Below are 16,695 nucleotides of genomic sequence, written 5' to 3'. Positions count from 1 at the left end.
AAATTCCTTATTAACCCAACGGCACTTTTAAAAAATATATATTTTTACTGATAGCCAGGGGCACACTGCAACACTCCGACATCAAATCAAATTGTATTCGTCACATGCGCCGAATACAAGTGTAGACCATACCGAGCTGGGAAGTATTTCTGTCTAATAATGCCTGTGGGGAAAAACTCATGATGATTGGGCCTATGCCCTCCAAGGCATGGCTGCACCCCTACCCAGTCATGTGAAATCCATAGATAAGGGGTCTAATTTATTTATTTCAATTGACTGATTTCCTTAAATGAACTAACTCGGTAAAATCTTTGAAATTGTTGGATTATATTTTTGCCAATTTAATGAATTATACTGAAGTGTTTCCCCTATATTCGTTTAGCAGAGGCGCACTGCCGCAACTCCAATAAATATGCAGTTAAGGAAGTTGCTATCTAGCATTAAGTATGAACGGACTCTAATGCACTAAGAGGTTTATATTGTATTAGCATAGGTTGAGCAACATATTGTAATGACCTGACTAGATCATGAAGGAACAATTGTCCAGACAGAGGATGGAGTTAACGAATGGACGGTTTATTAACCCAACTTAACACAGGCTACTGTTTGGCCGTAGCCCACGCCAAATAAATGAAAGGTACACTACAAACCAACCGTGACCTTCTCTTGTGAAGCCCAGACGTAAGAGAGAGAACAATGGCTAAACCCGGTCTTAACTTCCAATGCTCCATCCCCCTGCCCAACCCCCCTCCACGCCACTCCGCCAACCACCAGGCTGCCCGGTATCAGAACATTCCAGGCATTCCCGTGATTGGCAGATAGCAGGTTGATTGGCATGACCCCGCGAACACTGGTAAGTACGACACAACCCACTAATAGCCTAACACATAACCCACAACTGTCTGTGCGGGTCGCTACAATATAATAGACATGACTAACTGGAGGGTTGCTGGCTAGTAGGAGTGTAGGCTGAGTAGACTCGTGACACACACACACACACAATGCCTGGTTGTGGGGCCGCTCAAGGACAGGTGTACGGGAGGGGCTGGTAGAATGGAAGATAGCTGTAGCACAAAAGCAGAAACTGTCCTAACTGTAGTATAAAAACAGGCACTGTCCTTGGGTGTCTGACTCTGGGGTACACACATGAAGATAAACTAGAAGACAACTATGCTTGGCAACAAAGATGCGTCTAGAGGCTGGGACCAGCCTGCACGCCAACGATAGGATGAGTAAGTTTAAACCACGCTCATCCTCCCTCTGACAGGCCAGCAGTGAGCGGGAACTATCTCTGTCAGAGTATTTAATGAAAAGCAAAGGATGTGTCACTCAGTTCTCTGTTTGCCCTGCGAGGTGTTACAGTGAACCCGTATATACGAAGATTGCATTTACCATTTATTCTGCTTGACTAATTATATTAATAAACAGCTGAAAATATATTCAGTAGCCTAGTGTTAAATTCTGTTCTGATACCAGATTGAATTGACGCAACCCAACATTACCATGCCACCTGCACATGAAATACACAAATAAATTGTTATTTATATAATGTAGTGATAAGGGTGTTTATTATAAATTGTTGTAATTTAACTAGGCAAGTCAGCTAAGAACAAGTAATTATTTAAAATGAAGGCCTAGGAAGACAGATGTTTACCTTGTCAGCTCGGGGATTCGATCCAGCAACCTTTCGGTTACTGGCCCAACGCTCTAGGCTACCTGCCGCTCCAATAATGTAGTGATAGGAACGACAAATCAATATGAAGGATAGATAAATAATAGCAAATATAAGGATCGAAAAGGTTGTTGTGGCACAATGTTGCAAAGACTCTTACACATTGGAATATAGTTTCAAAGAACGCTCTTAGCACTTAATGCAACGCTCCAATTTTGAATGCAACCCTCATCTTAGTTCCAAACTACGCAGTTCCGGTCTGTATTTCCGGTACAACAAAAATGGCATCCTCCACTAACGAAGGAAGCGTGAGTGAAACGCAGTCGGGGAAGAAGTCGAAAAAGAATACAAACCAAGGTATTACAACGATATTGTCTAGTATCAGAAACAAATGTCATTATTTCTTAATAATGGTCCACGTTTCTGGATACATGTATCTGAGCAGAAGCCTGATACCCCTTGATTTGTAGCTCGCGCCCGGCCTCATGCTTATTTATGGTGCTAGTATGAGCACTGCTTGAAGACGGCTACCAATTTGTTCTCAGTGAAAGAACGTTTGTTATATGGGAAAACGTGCATGCAATGTGGCTAATTTACCTACCTAGTTAGGTAGCTAGCTATAACGCTAGGTGTGTTATCCTAGCTTCTAATCTTGTTGTATTTTCAGTGGATGAATCCCAACTCTTCACTGTTCCCGATGGATGGAAGGAGCCAGCATTCACAAAAGAGGACAACCCCAAAGGTCTACTGGAGGAGAGCAGTTTCGCCACTCTCTTTCCCAAGTACAGAGAGGCATACCTGAAAGAATGCTGGCCACTGGTGCAAAAAGCATTAGGCGATTCAGTAAGTTCAGCCAGTTGAAGGGGAAATATGCAGTTGAAATAATAACAAAGCGGCCACCCTGATATGGGATTGGTTAAAAGCTGAGGGACCTTGCTGGAGAAATGTAGCCATTCAAATTCATAGACAGAGCTATGAATGCAAGGACTTAACCATCCATGAGATAAAAGTTATAGCTTTAACAATGTCTCGAGGCTAGTGTTTCCATTGTTTATTGGAGTAAAAAAAACGTATTTTGGGCTCTGATGGGCAGTTGAACTAAGCCCATGAGGCAGTTATATGGTCTATTCCAGAGTCAATGGCTATATATAATTTAAAAGTTAAAAAAATGATGTAGGAATAGTAGAAAATTAGCAGAATGTAGTCCAGAATCCATCTCGCTCCATCGTCTCCCAGGCAGTGGGCTTCCTCTCATCACCATATTTGGTAATGAGTAGCAACTAGGGCTGGGCAATATGGCCAAAATATTATATCACGGTATTTAAATAAAAATAATGGACGGTATGACAGTATGTGACGGTGTTTTTAGTTTTTGACTAATAAAAGTTGTACATTTGCTTTGTGGTGAGTGATCCTAGGGTGGCAACACATACATTATAAGTGATTTCAATGAGTCTTTCTCCATTCTGATTGGTTTATACTGTTCAAGTCAACCAAAACAATTTTCAGCACTTTTATAATTTCTGCATTTCCTACCACTCAATTGCAGTGGTGGAAAAAACACACAATTGTCATACTTGAGTAAAAGTAAAGATACGTTAATAGAAAATTACTCAAGTTAAAGTGAAAGTCACCCAGTAAAATACTACTTAAGTGAAAGTCTAAAAGTATTTGGTTTTAAATATACTTAAGTATCAAAAGGAAATGTAATTGATAAAATGTACTTAAGTATCAAAAGTAAAAGTATAAATAGTTTCAAATTCCTTATATTAAGCAAACCAGATGGCACCATTTTCTTTAGATTTTTTTACAAATGGAAAGCCAGGGGCACACTCCAACACTCATTTACAAACAAAGCATTTGTGTTTAGTGAGTCCTCCAGATCAGAGGCAGTAGATGACCAGGGATGTTCTCTTGACAAGTGTGTGAATTAGACCATTTTCCTGTCCTGTTAAGCATTCAAAATGTATTGAGTACTTTTAGGTGGCAGGGATAATGTATGGAGTAAAAAGTACAGTAATTTGTTTAGGAATGTAGTAAAGTAAAAGTTGTCAAAAATAAAAATAAAGGACAGATACTAAAAAACGACTTAAGTAGTACTTGAAAGTATTTTTACTTAAGTAAAACTCTTTGATTTAGAAGATACTGTTGCACAGACAACATGCTGATTTAGGTCTACACCATCACTGGTGTTATCAGGCTGTATTAGGTAGCTACTTTCGCTCATGCGACGGCATACCACCCTGCGTCCCACTGCAGGCTTGCTTCTGAAGCTAAGCAGGGTTGGTCCTGGTCAGTCCCTGGATGGGAGACCAGATGCTGCTGGAAGTGGTGTTGGATGGCCAGTAGGAGGTGCACTTTCCTCTGGTCAAAGAAAAATATCCCAATGCCCCCATAGCCCTGGGACACTGCCCTGTGTAGGGTTCTGTCTTTTGGATGGGATGTTAAAACGGGTGTCCTGACTCTCTGAGGTCATTAAAGATCCAATGGCACTTATCGTAAGTGTAGGGGTGTTAACCCCGGTGTCCTGGCTAAATTCCTAAGCTCTCCCTCATACCATCATGGTCACCTAATCATCCCAGCTTACAATTGGCTCATTCATCCCCCTCCTCTCCCCTGTAACTATTCCCCAGGTTGTTGCTGTAAATGAGAACGTGTTCTCAGTCAACTTTCCTGGTAAAATAAAATACTCAGTACCTTTATTAGCTAGCTATTAGCATTAGTGGCTAACAATTACTGTCTCACAAGATTTAGGGCAACTTGCTAAGAAAAGACAAACTAGTTGTTTGCTGATGTAAGAAACACAAACTAATAGTGTCATTATAGAACGCTAGTGGATTTATATTAAGAAGCAAAGTGAAAACAGCATTGTTGTCATCAACATTGTTGCATGTGCTGCATTGACCATGCAGACTGAAAGCAAGTGTCTGTGGTTGAGGAACATCAAATGCTCTCCTTGAGTGACATGGGGCGTGGCTAGGTCACTGTGGAAAGTGGCACGGCGAGAAAGTGGAGAGAGATGACTCAAGTAGCGAAGTAAATTATAAAAATTGACATTACACATGGCGTATCACATTTAAAAAACAAACATTCGGTATAGAAAGTAAAAGTAAAAACCCAAACCGGTCCCTGCATCAATACCGGTATATCATGAAATATGGTATACCGCCCAGCCCTAGACCGGATGCTTCACATTTATACATCTGGTGAAATATCTGGCTCATTATTCTGTCTGTGGTGCCACTGTCTGGACCAGCAGTTATGTTATTGTTTTTGTTTTGTGGATGAAACAGAGGAGAGGTGTGTCGAGCGGTGGTAAAAAATTAAAAATGGCAGAACGTATTCTGCTGTTCTATAGCGTGTGCAACACAGGAGGTTGGTGGCTTCTTAATTGGGGAGAATGGGCTCGTGGTAATGGCTGGATTGGAATAGTATCAAGCACATGGAAACCATGTGTTTGATGCCATTCCATTCACTCTGTTCCAGCCATTATTATGAGCTGTCCTCCCCTCAGCAGCCTCCACTGGACCGTGCAATGATGTCTCGGGGACATTTTTGTTGTTTGCAGTAACTTTGTTGTAAGATCACAAAGTGACGAGGTAGTTTCACCATTAAGGGTGCCAGGTTTAAGAATAATGTTACATGTTGACAAGAGTTGATCCATTCTTATCAGCCCATGTATAGGTGTTTGTGAACATGCAAATATGTAGCCATGTGAGGATGAATGATCCTCTCCTAGATTCAGGCACAGGCCTTTAAATTGTCCAAAACATTAATGCAATGCTTTTCTTCCTCATCAACAGCACATCAAGGCCACCCTGGATTTGATCGAGGGCAGCATCACGGTTTGCACCACCAAAAAGACCTTTGACCCATATGCCGTTGTAAGGGCACGGGACCTCATCAAGCTGTTGGCCAGAAGTGTGCCATTTGAGCAGGTAGACATGCTCTCTTGTTCATCAATTCATAGTTGAACTTCCAACAATAATCCTGATAGTGTGGAAGAATAGTCAACTCTATACTTACCACAAAGAAAGAAACCAGTACAAGTATCTTCATTTGGTTGATGTTTTCTTCTGTCTTCCACCTTTAGGCCGTGCGTATTTTGGAGGATGACATGGCGTGTGACATCATCAAAATTGGCACGCTGGTCAGAACCAGAGAACGGTTTGTGAAGAGGAGGCAGAGACTCATCGGACCTAAAGGGTCTACACTCAAGGTGCGTCTTGTTCAACCATGCAGCCAGGGAGAGCGTTCAAATGGATACATGGTAGTTTTGTGTTTAGATGTTAGCATCACTAGGTGGCAGCATAGTGTTATTAACACCTCCCAACGTTTCAGAATCAGTCAGCTAATCAAATCAGTTTATTTGTCATATGCACAGGGTGTATACATTTACTTGCAAGATCTCCTCTCAACAGTGCTACAACAAAATATTGAATTAAAATAAGTAGGAGAAAAAATGACAACAGTATATAGCTGGAGAAAATTTGCTAAAAAAATATAAAAGTAAAAGCACTTATTCAAAGTAAGTATATTTACTCTTGTACGGGGATATGGAGAGTATGAAATGATTTTGCATTGTGCAGTAAGAAGTTTAAAGTTTTGTTAGTCTTCTGTACAGGATACACATGGTATACAGCACAGGATACACATGGTATACAGCACATGGTATACAGCACAGGATACACATGGTATACAGCACATGGTATACAGCACAGGATACACATGGTATACAGCGTCCAATGAAATGCTTACTTGCTTGCAGATTCCAACAACAACAATAATAAAAGATCAGAATACAAACAATGTAAATGGCTCAGTAGAATAGAATAAACATTTTAGCGTAAGTATAATACAGGAAGGCACAATTTATAGTCAAATATTTACACATGTATCAGAAAGGGGGATTGAAAGGCAAGTGCTTCAATTGTGCAGTAGTAAGTAAGTCTGCTATCAGCAAGTATGTCTGTGTGCTAAGGTGCGGAGAGGCAGTGCAGGTGGTCAGTTCAAGTGTGTAGTAGTAGTAGTAGGGCAGTACTGTCAGCGGTCGTCGCAGCAGCACTGTCAGTAGTAGCAGCAACACTGTCGGCGGTCGTCGCAGCAGCACTGTCAGTAGTAGCAGCAACACTGTCAGCAGTCGTAGCAGCAGCAGCACTGTCAGCAGTCGTAGCAGCAGCAGTACTGTCAGCAGTCGTAGCAGCAGCAGTACTGTCACCAGTCGTAGCAGCAGCAGTACTGTCAGCAGTCGTAGCAGCAGCAGTACTGTCAGCAGTCGTAGCAGCAGCAGTACTGTCAGCAGTCGTAGCAGCAGCAGCACTGTCAGCAGTCGCAGCAGCAGCAGCACTGTCAGCAGTCGTAGCAGCAGCAGCACTGTCAGCAGTCGCAGCAGCAGCAGCACTGTCAGCAGTCGCAGCAGCAGCAGCACTGTCAGCAGTCGTAGCAGCAGCAGCACTGTCAGCAGTCGCAGCAGCAGCAGCACTGTCAGCAGTCGCAGCAGCAGCAGCACTGTCAGCAGTCGTAGCAGCAGCAGTACTGTCAGCAGTCGTAGCAGCAGCTGCACTGTCAGCAGTCGTAGCAGCAGCAGCAGCACTGTCAGCAGTCGTAGCAGCAGCAGCAGCACTGTCAGCAGTCGCAGCAGCACTGTCAGCAGTCGCAGCAGCAGCAGCACTGTCAGCAGTCGCAGCAGCAGCAGCACTGTCAGCAGTCGTAGCAGCAGCAGTACTGTCAGCAGTCGTAGCAGCAGCTGCACTGTCAGCAGTCGTAGCAGCAGCTGCACTGTCAGCAGCAGTACTGTCAGCAGTCGTAGCAGCAGCAGCACTGTCAGCAGTCGTAGCAGCAGCAGCACTGTCAGCAGTCGTAGCAGCAGCAGCACTGTCAGCAGTCGTAGCAGCAGCAGCACTGTCAGCAGTCGTAGCAGCAGCAGCACTGTCAGCAGTCGCAGCAGCAGCAGCACTGTCAGCAGTCGCAGCAGCAGCAGCACTGTCAGCAGTCGCAGCAGCAGCAGTACTGTCAGCAGTCGCAGCAGCAGCAGTACTGTCAGCAGTCGTAGCAGCAGCTGCACTGTCAGCAGCAGCACTGTCAGCAGTCGTAGCAGCAGCAGCACTGTCAGCAGTCGTAGCAGCAGCAGCACTGTCAGCAGTCGTAGCAGCAGCAGCACTGTCAGCAGTCGTAGCAGCAGCAGCACTGTCAGCAGTCGCAGCAGCAGCAGCACTGTCAGCAGTCGCAGCAGCAGCAGCACTGTCAGCAGTCGCAGCAGCAGCAGCACTGTCAGCAGTCGCAGCAGCACTGTCAGCAGTCGCAGCAGCACTGTCAGCAGTCGCAGCAAGAGCAGCACTGTCAGCAGTCGCAGCAAGAGCAGCACTGTCAGCAGTCGCAGCAGCAGCAGCAGCACTGTCAGCAGTCGCAGCAGCACTGTCAGCAGTCGCAGCAGCAGCAGCACTGTCAGCAGTCGCAGCAGCAGCAGCACTGTCAGCAGTCGTAGCAGCAGCACTGTCAGCAGTCGCAGCAGCACTGTCAGCAGTCGTAGCAGCAGCAGCAGCACTGTCAGCAGCAGCACTGTCAGCAGCAGCACTGTCAGCAGCAGCACTGTCAGCAGCAGCACTGTCAGCAGCAGCACTGTCAGCAGTCGTAGCAGCAGCAGCACTGTCAGCAGTCGTAGCAGCAGCAGCACTGTCAGCAGTCATAGCAGTAGCAGCACTGTCAGCAGTCGTAGCAGCAGCAGCACTGTCAGCAGTCGTAGCAGCAGCAGCACTGTCAGCAGTCGTAGCAGCAGCAGCACTGTCAGCAGTCGTAGCCGTAGCAGCACTGTCAGCAGTAGTAGTAGTACTGGTGGCATTAGCGGCAGTCATGGAGTGTGAGTGGATGGAGATTGCTCTCTATGGAACACATTCAACCTCCCTCTTACAGGCATTTGTCTAACCTGTTTCCCCCTCAGGCGTTGGAGCTGCTCACCAATTGCTACGTCATGGTGCAGGGGAACACTGTGTCAGCCCTGGGACCCTTCAATGGCCTCAAAGAGGTGAGAACTGATTTCCTCAATCAGGGCCATGTTCAGTAGGGTACACCATAGCAAAACATTTTGTAAGGCAAAAATACGTTTTTAGGTAGTACCTCTCCATTTCATTCCGTTTCTAAATGCTTTCTCCTTACTGAACACTACCCTGCTCTCTCCCTTAACCACGCACTGGATCCACTGAAATAAGCCTGTTGAATTCATCAGGTGCCCATTTCTGCAATGGAAACAAATCATTTATTGAATTGACTTAGGCCTACCTCTCCATAGGGAGATTAGGCCGTACAAATGTTGCAATTGATGGTAATAAATCCCTTTCGGATGCATACTATTGCCTCGGAAGCTAAGCAGGGTTTGTCCTGGTCTGTCCCTGGATGGGAGACCAGATTCTGCTGGAAGTGGTGTTGGAAGGCCAGTAGGAGGCACTCTTTTCTCTGGCTTACATTTTTATTATCCCAATGCCCCAGGGCAGTGATTGGGGACATTTCCCTGTGTAGGGTGCAGTCTTTTGGTTTGTGACATAAAACGGGTGTCCTGACTCTCTGTGGTCACTAAAGATCCCATGGCAGTTATCGTAAGAGTAGGGGTGTTAACCCTGGTGTCCTGGCTAAATTCCCAATCTGGCCCTCATACCATCATGGCCCCCTAATCATCCCCAGTTTACAATTGACTCATTTCTCTCCCCTGTTACTATTCCGTTGGTTGTTGCTGTAAATGAGAATGTGTTCTCAGTCAACTTACCTGGAGCTGGGCCTCCCGAGTGGCACAGCGGTCTACAGACCTGGGTTCGATCCCAGGCTGTGTCACAGCCAGCCGTGACCGGGCAGCGCTCAATTGGCCCAGCGTCATCCGGGTTAGGGGAGGGTTTGGACGGCCAGGATTTTGTTTTCCCATCGCGCTCTACAACTCCTTGTGGCGGGCCGGGCGCCTGCAAGCTGACTTCGGTCACCAGCTGTACTGTGTTTCCTCTGACACATTGGTGCGGCTGGCTTCCGGGATTAAGCGAGCAGTGTGTCAAGAAGCAGTGCGGCTTGGCAGGGTCGTGTTTTGGAGGACGCATGGCTCTTGACCTTCGCCTCTCCCGAGTCCATAGGGGAGTTGCGGCGATGGGACAAGACTAACTACCAATTGGATATCACGAAATTGGGGAGAAAATGGGGCAAAAAAGTACATTAAAAAACTTCCCTGGAGTGAGCAACAATTGTATTTTTTCTGTGCTCTCTCTCTGAGGGACTCAATTATTATCTGGTCAAATATTTTTTTCCATATGTAGGTACGGAAAGTGGTGTTGGATACCATGAAGAACATCCACCCCATCTACAACATCAAGGTAATTGATAGCTTTCTCCTCCACATCCAATGAGAGGTGGTCTCTGTGGTACTTTGTCATGGTTCATGGTAAACTTAAAGTAACCAACACTGTTCTATGTAAGAGGATGTGGGGTTTTTGTTGACGCCACAGAGGAAGTCACCAAAACAAACTGGAGTCCTTTAGAATGGAGGACTTGAACTTACCATGTTACCAAAAGGGGAAGTTTGAAGTTCCTTGACAGCTGAGAACAACATGCTCCAGACCGACTTATTCTATCCGTCATAACTTTATTTTCAAGTTTTTTTATCGTGTTTGGCCAGTTGTGTTTACAAATTCCTTTATTCTGATTGGCTCTCGTACATGAGGTTGTCAACAATAGCCAAAATCTTAGCAATGCAAAACTTGTTAGTTGTCCTTCTTTTTTATATTGTCAGGAAGGAAGCTGTACTTTAGCTATTTTAGGCGTTTCTAAGCAGTCAAAGAAATCTAAAATGTGAGGTGTTGCTCCTTTAATGCTGTGGCTCAAGGGATTTAAAGGGGCAACTCATAGTTGAAACAATAACAAAACAGATCCCACGCCTCTCTTTTGGTAAAAGGCTGAGGGATGGGCCTTTGAGAAATGTAACCACTCAAATTCATAGACGGCTATGGATGCAAGGACTGATGATCCAAGATATCAAAATGATAGTTTAAAGATTTTTTTTGGAGGCTACACCGTGTTTGTTTACAATGACATTGTTCGTAAACAATGTAATAAAACAAGCTTATATTTTGGGTTCTGATGAATTATACTCTTCACGAATCTGTGTGTGTGTGTGTATATATATATATGTATATATGTATATATATATGTATATATATATGTGTGTATGTATACATTTTTTTATTTAAACGTACATAATTCAAAAGGCACTCGCACATCTGAGCAATCGTATTGCAGGTGCATGGCAACAGTTGAAACAGGATGAAGGAAAAAGGAAACCGCACACTGCTCTTGATAGTATCACTGATATTTAATAAGCTAACGTATCGGCCTCACGGCCTTCGTCAGAGCTTTTGTGAACTTTTGCCAGCCACAAAAGAAAATCAGCCAGGCTCTTTTACGCCCTCTACCAAATGGTAGCTATAAATGCAGAGGATGCGCACAGTGCAACAATATGAAGTGTGAATATTTCTGCCACCCACACACAGGAAAACGGTTTCAAATAAATGATATCATTACGTGCTCCACCACCCATGTTATCTACATTATTAAATGTCAATGTGGGCTTTGCTATGTCGGTAAAACCTCCCGCTCTCTCAAACAGAGAATTAGTGAACATAAAAATTAAATCAGGAGAAACGACAGGGATTATCCAGTCGCAGTACATTTTAATGACCTAAAACATGACATTTCTACCTTTTAGATTTTGTGGTATAGAGAAAGTCAAGATATCAGACAGGGGAGGTGATATTAATAATACTCTGAGCAAAAGAGAATGTTTTGGGATTTTCACCCTCCAGACATTATTTCCTAAAGGACTTAATGATGAAATGCCTATATATGTTATGTTGTGAATTTGAATATTAATTATGTGCCTATTTAAGATTACTCTGATGTTTTTCGTATGATGTACCCAATGATTAATGAAAACTTGCTATGTCCTCATTGTGGTTTTATGGACGTGTTTATGCGTCTTATTTATACACGTTTGTAGTGTTTGTGAAATGCATATTGTTATGTTTGGTAGCACTTATTTATTTTTCCTTTGCCTCCAACCCCTTTCCATGTGTGGAACGGATGTGGGTGGGGCTAGGTCAACATAGAGGTGCTGTTTTCAGAAAATTCACAAAAGCTCTGACGAAGGCCGTGAGGCCGATACGTAAGCTTATTTAATATCAGTGATGCAAATAAAGAACAGTGTGCGGTTTCCTTTTTCCTTCATCCTGTTTAAATGTACAAAAATGGATGTAGCAATTGCTGATTGCCCTTTTAATGAAGCAACTGGCTTGAACTACTGCATCCTTTCTGGAGCTTTGTCATGTAGTTACCAGCATGTAGTCTGACTTCAACCGCCCTCAGTTTCAATAATCCAAGTTAACTCTTCCAACACGTTTCTCCCTTTTTACTCTGGCGACTGTTCGATTGGGGTCGACCGCAGACGCTCATGATCAAGCGCGAGCTGTCCAAGGACCCCGAGCTGCGGCTGCAGAGCTGGGAGCGATTCCTGCCCAACTTCCGACACAAGAACCTGACCAAGCGCAAGGAGCCTAAGAAAAAGACGACAAAGAAGGAGTACACACCTTTCCCCCCGCAGCAGCCTGAGAGCCAGGTTAGTGGGTCAGAACCACCTCGCCCCGCAGCAGCCTGAGAGCCAGGTTAGTGGGTCAGAACCGCCTCCCCCCGCAGCAGCCTGAGAGCCAGGTTAGTGGGTCAGAACCGCCTCCCCCCGCAGCAGCCTGAGAGTCAGGTTAGTGGGTCAGAACCGCCTCCCCCCGCAGCAGCCTGAGAGCCAGGTTAGTGGGTCAGAACCGCCCCCCCCCCGCAGCAGCCTGAGAGTCAGGTTAGTGGGTCAGAACCGCCTCCCCCCGCAGCAGCCTGAGAGCCAGGTTAGTGGGTCAGAACCGCCTCCCCCCGCAGCAGCCTGAGAGCCAGGTTAGTGGGTCAGAACCGCCTCCCCCCGCAGCAGCCTGAGAGCCAGGTTAGTGGGTCAGAACCGCCTCCCCCCGCAGCAGCCTGAGAGCCAGGTTAGTGGGTCAGAACTTCCTGACCCCGCAGCAGCCTGAGAACCAGGTTAGTGGGTCAGAACCGCCTCCCCCCGCAGCTGCCTGAGAGCCAGGTTAGTTGATCAGAACCGCCTGCCTCCGCAGCAGCCTGAGAGCAAGGTTAGTGGGTCAGAACTTCCTGACCCCGCAGCAGCCTGAGAGCCAGGTTAGTGGGTCAGAACCACCTGCCCCTGCAGCTGCCTGAGAGCCAGGTTAGTGGGTCAGAACCATCACGCAGGCATAATGTATTTATTTCTATCGGTTCCTGTGTCATACAACATGCCAGCCCAGTATACAAATCTTCACGTAGATGGCACATCAAACGTAGCATACAAAGTGCAAGCACAGTATAATAAAAAAAATATATATATTTTTAAAGTTCAGTTTCAAGATAACAACACAGGATATTGACAAGTCCTCTTCCACATACTGTAACGGGTGTGTAATAATTTTGGCTCCAGGCCCACATTGGGATTACAAAATTGAGCGGAGGGCATAGATTTTTTTTCAAACCGATTTGTGAGTCAAAGCAATTTGCTGGAAAGGGGGGACTTATAAAACAATAAATATAAGTCCATTATAATTTCTACGTAATTTCTATTTAGTTTTAGAAGTTCAAGAGTGGCCTGGAAATTATTACTCCAGGCCACTCTTGAACGTCTTATGAATATATTTTAGAACTGCCCTTTTTCCAGCCCGCAAATTGCTTAAAGTTCCCAATCTTCTTTTTTACTCATCCTTGTACTATAACATACAACAGCCATAGAGCCTAACATCAACAGATGACTTGGTCTATCACTACTTGATATAACCCATCCATCACTAAACCTATCACTAGGCTTGTTCAGGAAGGGGCGGCAGCGTAGCCTAGTGGTTAGTGCGTTGGACTAGTAACCGAAAGGTTGCAAGTTCAAATCCCCGAACTGACAAGGTACAAATCTGTCGTTCTGCCCCTGAACAAGGCAGTTAACCCACTGTTCCTAGGCCGTCATTGAAAATAAGAATTTGTTCTTAACTGACTTGCCTAGTTAAATAAAGGTAAAATACATTATTTATTTTTTATTCACTGTTTTGTTGTGTTTCCTGGTTGTCTAGATTGACAAGGAACTGGCAACGGGAGAGTTCTTCCTTCGAGAGAGCGTTAAGAAGAGGAAGAAGATGGAAGAGATAAAGGTAACCATGGATATCACTTGACACCTCTTCACCCTGGGGTGTGGTAACCATGGATATCACTTGACACCTCTTCACCCTGGGGTGTGGTAACCATGGATATCACTTGACACCGCTTCACCCTGGGGTGTGGTAACCATGGATATCACTTGACACCGCTTCACCCTGGGGTGTGGTAACCATGGATATCACTTGACACCTCTTCACCCTGGGGTGTGGTAACCATGGATATCACTTGACACCTCTTCACCCTGGGGTGTGGTAACCATGGATATCACTTGACACCTCTTCACCCTGGGGTGTGGTAACCATGGATATCACTTGACACCTCTTCACCCTGGGGTGTGGTAACCATGGATATCACTTGACACCTCTTCACCCTGGGGTGTGGTAACCATGGATATCACTTGACACCTCTTCACCCTGGGGTGTGGTAACCATGGATATCACTTGACACCTCTTCACCCTGGGGTGTGGTAACCATGGATATCACTTGACACCTCTTCACCCTGGGGTGTGGTAACCATGGATATCACTTGACACCTCTTCACCCTGGGGTGTGGTAACCATGGATGTTACTTGACACCTCTTCACCCTGGGGTGTGGTAACTGTGGATGTTACTTGACACCTCTTCACCCTGGGGTGTGGTAACCATGGATGTTACTTGACACCTCTTCACCCTGGGGTGTGGTAAACGTGGATGTTACTTGACACAGCTTTGTCCTTAGGTGTCGCAACCATCACTTGACTTGATAGCTATGCACCAGTTACTATTTGTATAGCATTGCATGAGAAACTAATGACCTTCAAAAGACATAATAGGATTTACTGTGCCAAATCCATTTGTCCTATGTCTGATTGTGTCTGTGTTTCCAAGGTGAAACAAGCCGAGGTGTTGACTAAGAGGCAAGAGGAGCGAAACAGGGCCTTTATTCCTCCTAAGGAGAAACCTGTTATGAAGAAGACCAACAAAGGTAAAATGAATCATTTGAATAATTAGGTTTTTAACTACCCTCTCTCCACCTAACCTTTCCACTCACTTCCTTCAAGCCATGCCAGACTGCTTCATGCCCCACACCAGTCAGGCAACCAGGCCTTTTCCTCCCGCTCACAGATCTTTTGAAACTCTCTTCCTGACATTCTTGGGGCTTTTTAAAGCAGGCCTCAAGACTCATCTAGATCAGCTGGCCTATCCTTCCTCCTAGACTTTGGTTGTTGCTTTCATGATATGGATAATGTGGATGCTACCGTGATTACGGATAACCCTGAATGAATCGTGAATAATAATGAGTGAAAAAGTTAGGCACACAAATATTATACTCCATATGAATGTAGAGGTGTTTAGAAACATTCTATTCTCATTTATAATAAAATGGTTTTATGCACTTTGAAATTATTCTTCTATAATGAAAAGCACTTTACAAATGTAATTATTAACATTAACTGACTCACCTAGTTAAATGAAGCATTGCCTGACCACATTCTCCCACACAGTCACACCTAGCTGTTTAATATGTTATTTTTCTTTTACCATGTTTTTTTCTAGCTCCCTCAGAAGCCAAAATCGACATTGAGGCCATCAAGGCTAAGGTAAGGAAAGCCAAGACCAAGAAGCTAGGAGCCCCCGCTGTAAACCCTGTCCCACAGACCACACCCGCCTATGACAAGAAGAAAAAGAACAAGGGCTAACCTTGGAAAAGCTTGGACAATATTTACTATTGCTGCATTCAAACGAGGTATGCAGATCACTGGCGTGACGGAACATGGGTTTGTCTAAAGATGTATTTGGGATATTAATAGAATATCCCCAATTCCTCACAGAGATGAATCTTCCTCATAGTTTTGATGAAATGAATATTGAATGCCTCTGTCCGCAGTAGAGGAGACAGTATACAGTAAATCCCTATATGTGACACCCAATGCATCTGAGTGTTACCTAGGCCCATTCTTCAATATTGTTTACCAACTGTTTGTAAGACGTGCACAGAATGTGGTTCACCTGGTTTATCCCAACGCCACAGATTCCTCCTCTTGTCCTAATCCTCAGAACAACTTGTACTGCTTTCAACCAACACCTGTCGATGTTAATATTATGAAGCCTGCAAGTATAATGGCTTATGATGCAGTTAATGCATTGGAAGACTAGTAATGTTTCATAATGATGCTGACTTAGTCTGTTGAAAATGTATACTTATAAAAAATAACATGCATACTGTTGAGCTTTTTTTATAGTCTTTATTATAAATGATTAAGAAGGTATAAAGCTATATACCTGCAGGCTTTGAGAAAAGGCATTGAAAGTTTTAGTTCATGATTAAATGAACATTGTTGTCGTGTGCCGCTACAGGCGTCAAGTGTAGCAGAAATGGGCCTAGAGGACTGCTGAACAGTGAAATGGCATTGTGATGTTTAGGAGAACTGTGTGTTGGGCTGCATTCTTTGTCATTTGGTGTTGCTACTTCTAAAGACTCAATAAAACAAGTATATGATAATCTCTCATTCTGTATTTGTAGAATTGCTTTTCCTGTTAGGCTAAATAAAATGATTTTAGACACCGCTCTTCAACCTTCATAAGCTCTTGTGTTATGAGTTCTGCTGTCAGTGGTTGGTGAGCCTGGTCCCAGACTTGTTTGTGCTTTTGCCAACACCATTGCTCATTGTTAAGCAAACATGATTTTTGGGGGAGAAACAGTTATTTTCAAAAATGTAACTTAACAGAAACACAGATTGTCAAATTTATGTTATTTGAGACCTATTTTTCCTACTCTTATTTTAGGCAT

General features: G+C 44.5%; 1 protein-coding gene across 1 annotated transcript; it reads left to right on the top strand.

The window, feature by feature from the left end:
• Positions 1 to 1,921: 1,921 nt before the first annotated feature.
• Positions 1,922 to 16,414, top strand: LOC106609767 (KRR1 small subunit processome component homolog). The gene is made up of 10 exons (XM_014208777.3): positions 1,922 to 2,029; positions 2,340 to 2,515; positions 5,476 to 5,610; positions 5,766 to 5,891; positions 8,610 to 8,693; positions 9,961 to 10,017; positions 12,141 to 12,311; positions 13,840 to 13,917; positions 14,793 to 14,889; positions 15,462 to 16,414. Exons 1-10 carry the CDS (start codon positions 1,954 to 1,956, stop codon positions 15,602 to 15,604), a joined length of 1,143 nt encoding a protein of 380 aa, XP_014064252.1. The 5' UTR covers positions 1,922 to 1,953; the 3' UTR covers positions 15,605 to 16,414.
• Positions 16,415 to 16,695: the final 281 nt, after the last annotated feature.

Source organism: Salmo salar, chromosome 07 (genome assembly GCF_965601325.2).
Source record: "Salmo salar chromosome 07, fSalSal1, whole genome shotgun sequence".
NCBI classification, from domain to species: domain Eukaryota; kingdom Metazoa; phylum Chordata; class Actinopteri; order Salmoniformes; family Salmonidae; genus Salmo; species Salmo salar.
This window is presented reverse-complemented; position numbering and strand designations above follow the sequence as displayed.

Coding starts and splice junctions, on each gene's coding strand:
- LOC106609767 (XM_014208777.3), top strand. CDS start 1,954: ATGGCATCCTCCACTAACGAAGGAAGCGTGAGTGAAACGCAGTCGGGG. Junction 5,611..5,765: donor GAAGTGTGCCATTTGAGCAG/GTAGACATGCTC, acceptor TTCCACCTTTAG/GCCGTGCGTATTTTGGAGGA. Junction 13,918..14,792: donor AGAAGATGGAAGAGATAAAG/GTAACCATGGAT, acceptor TGTGTTTCCAAG/GTGAAACAAGCCGAGGTGTT.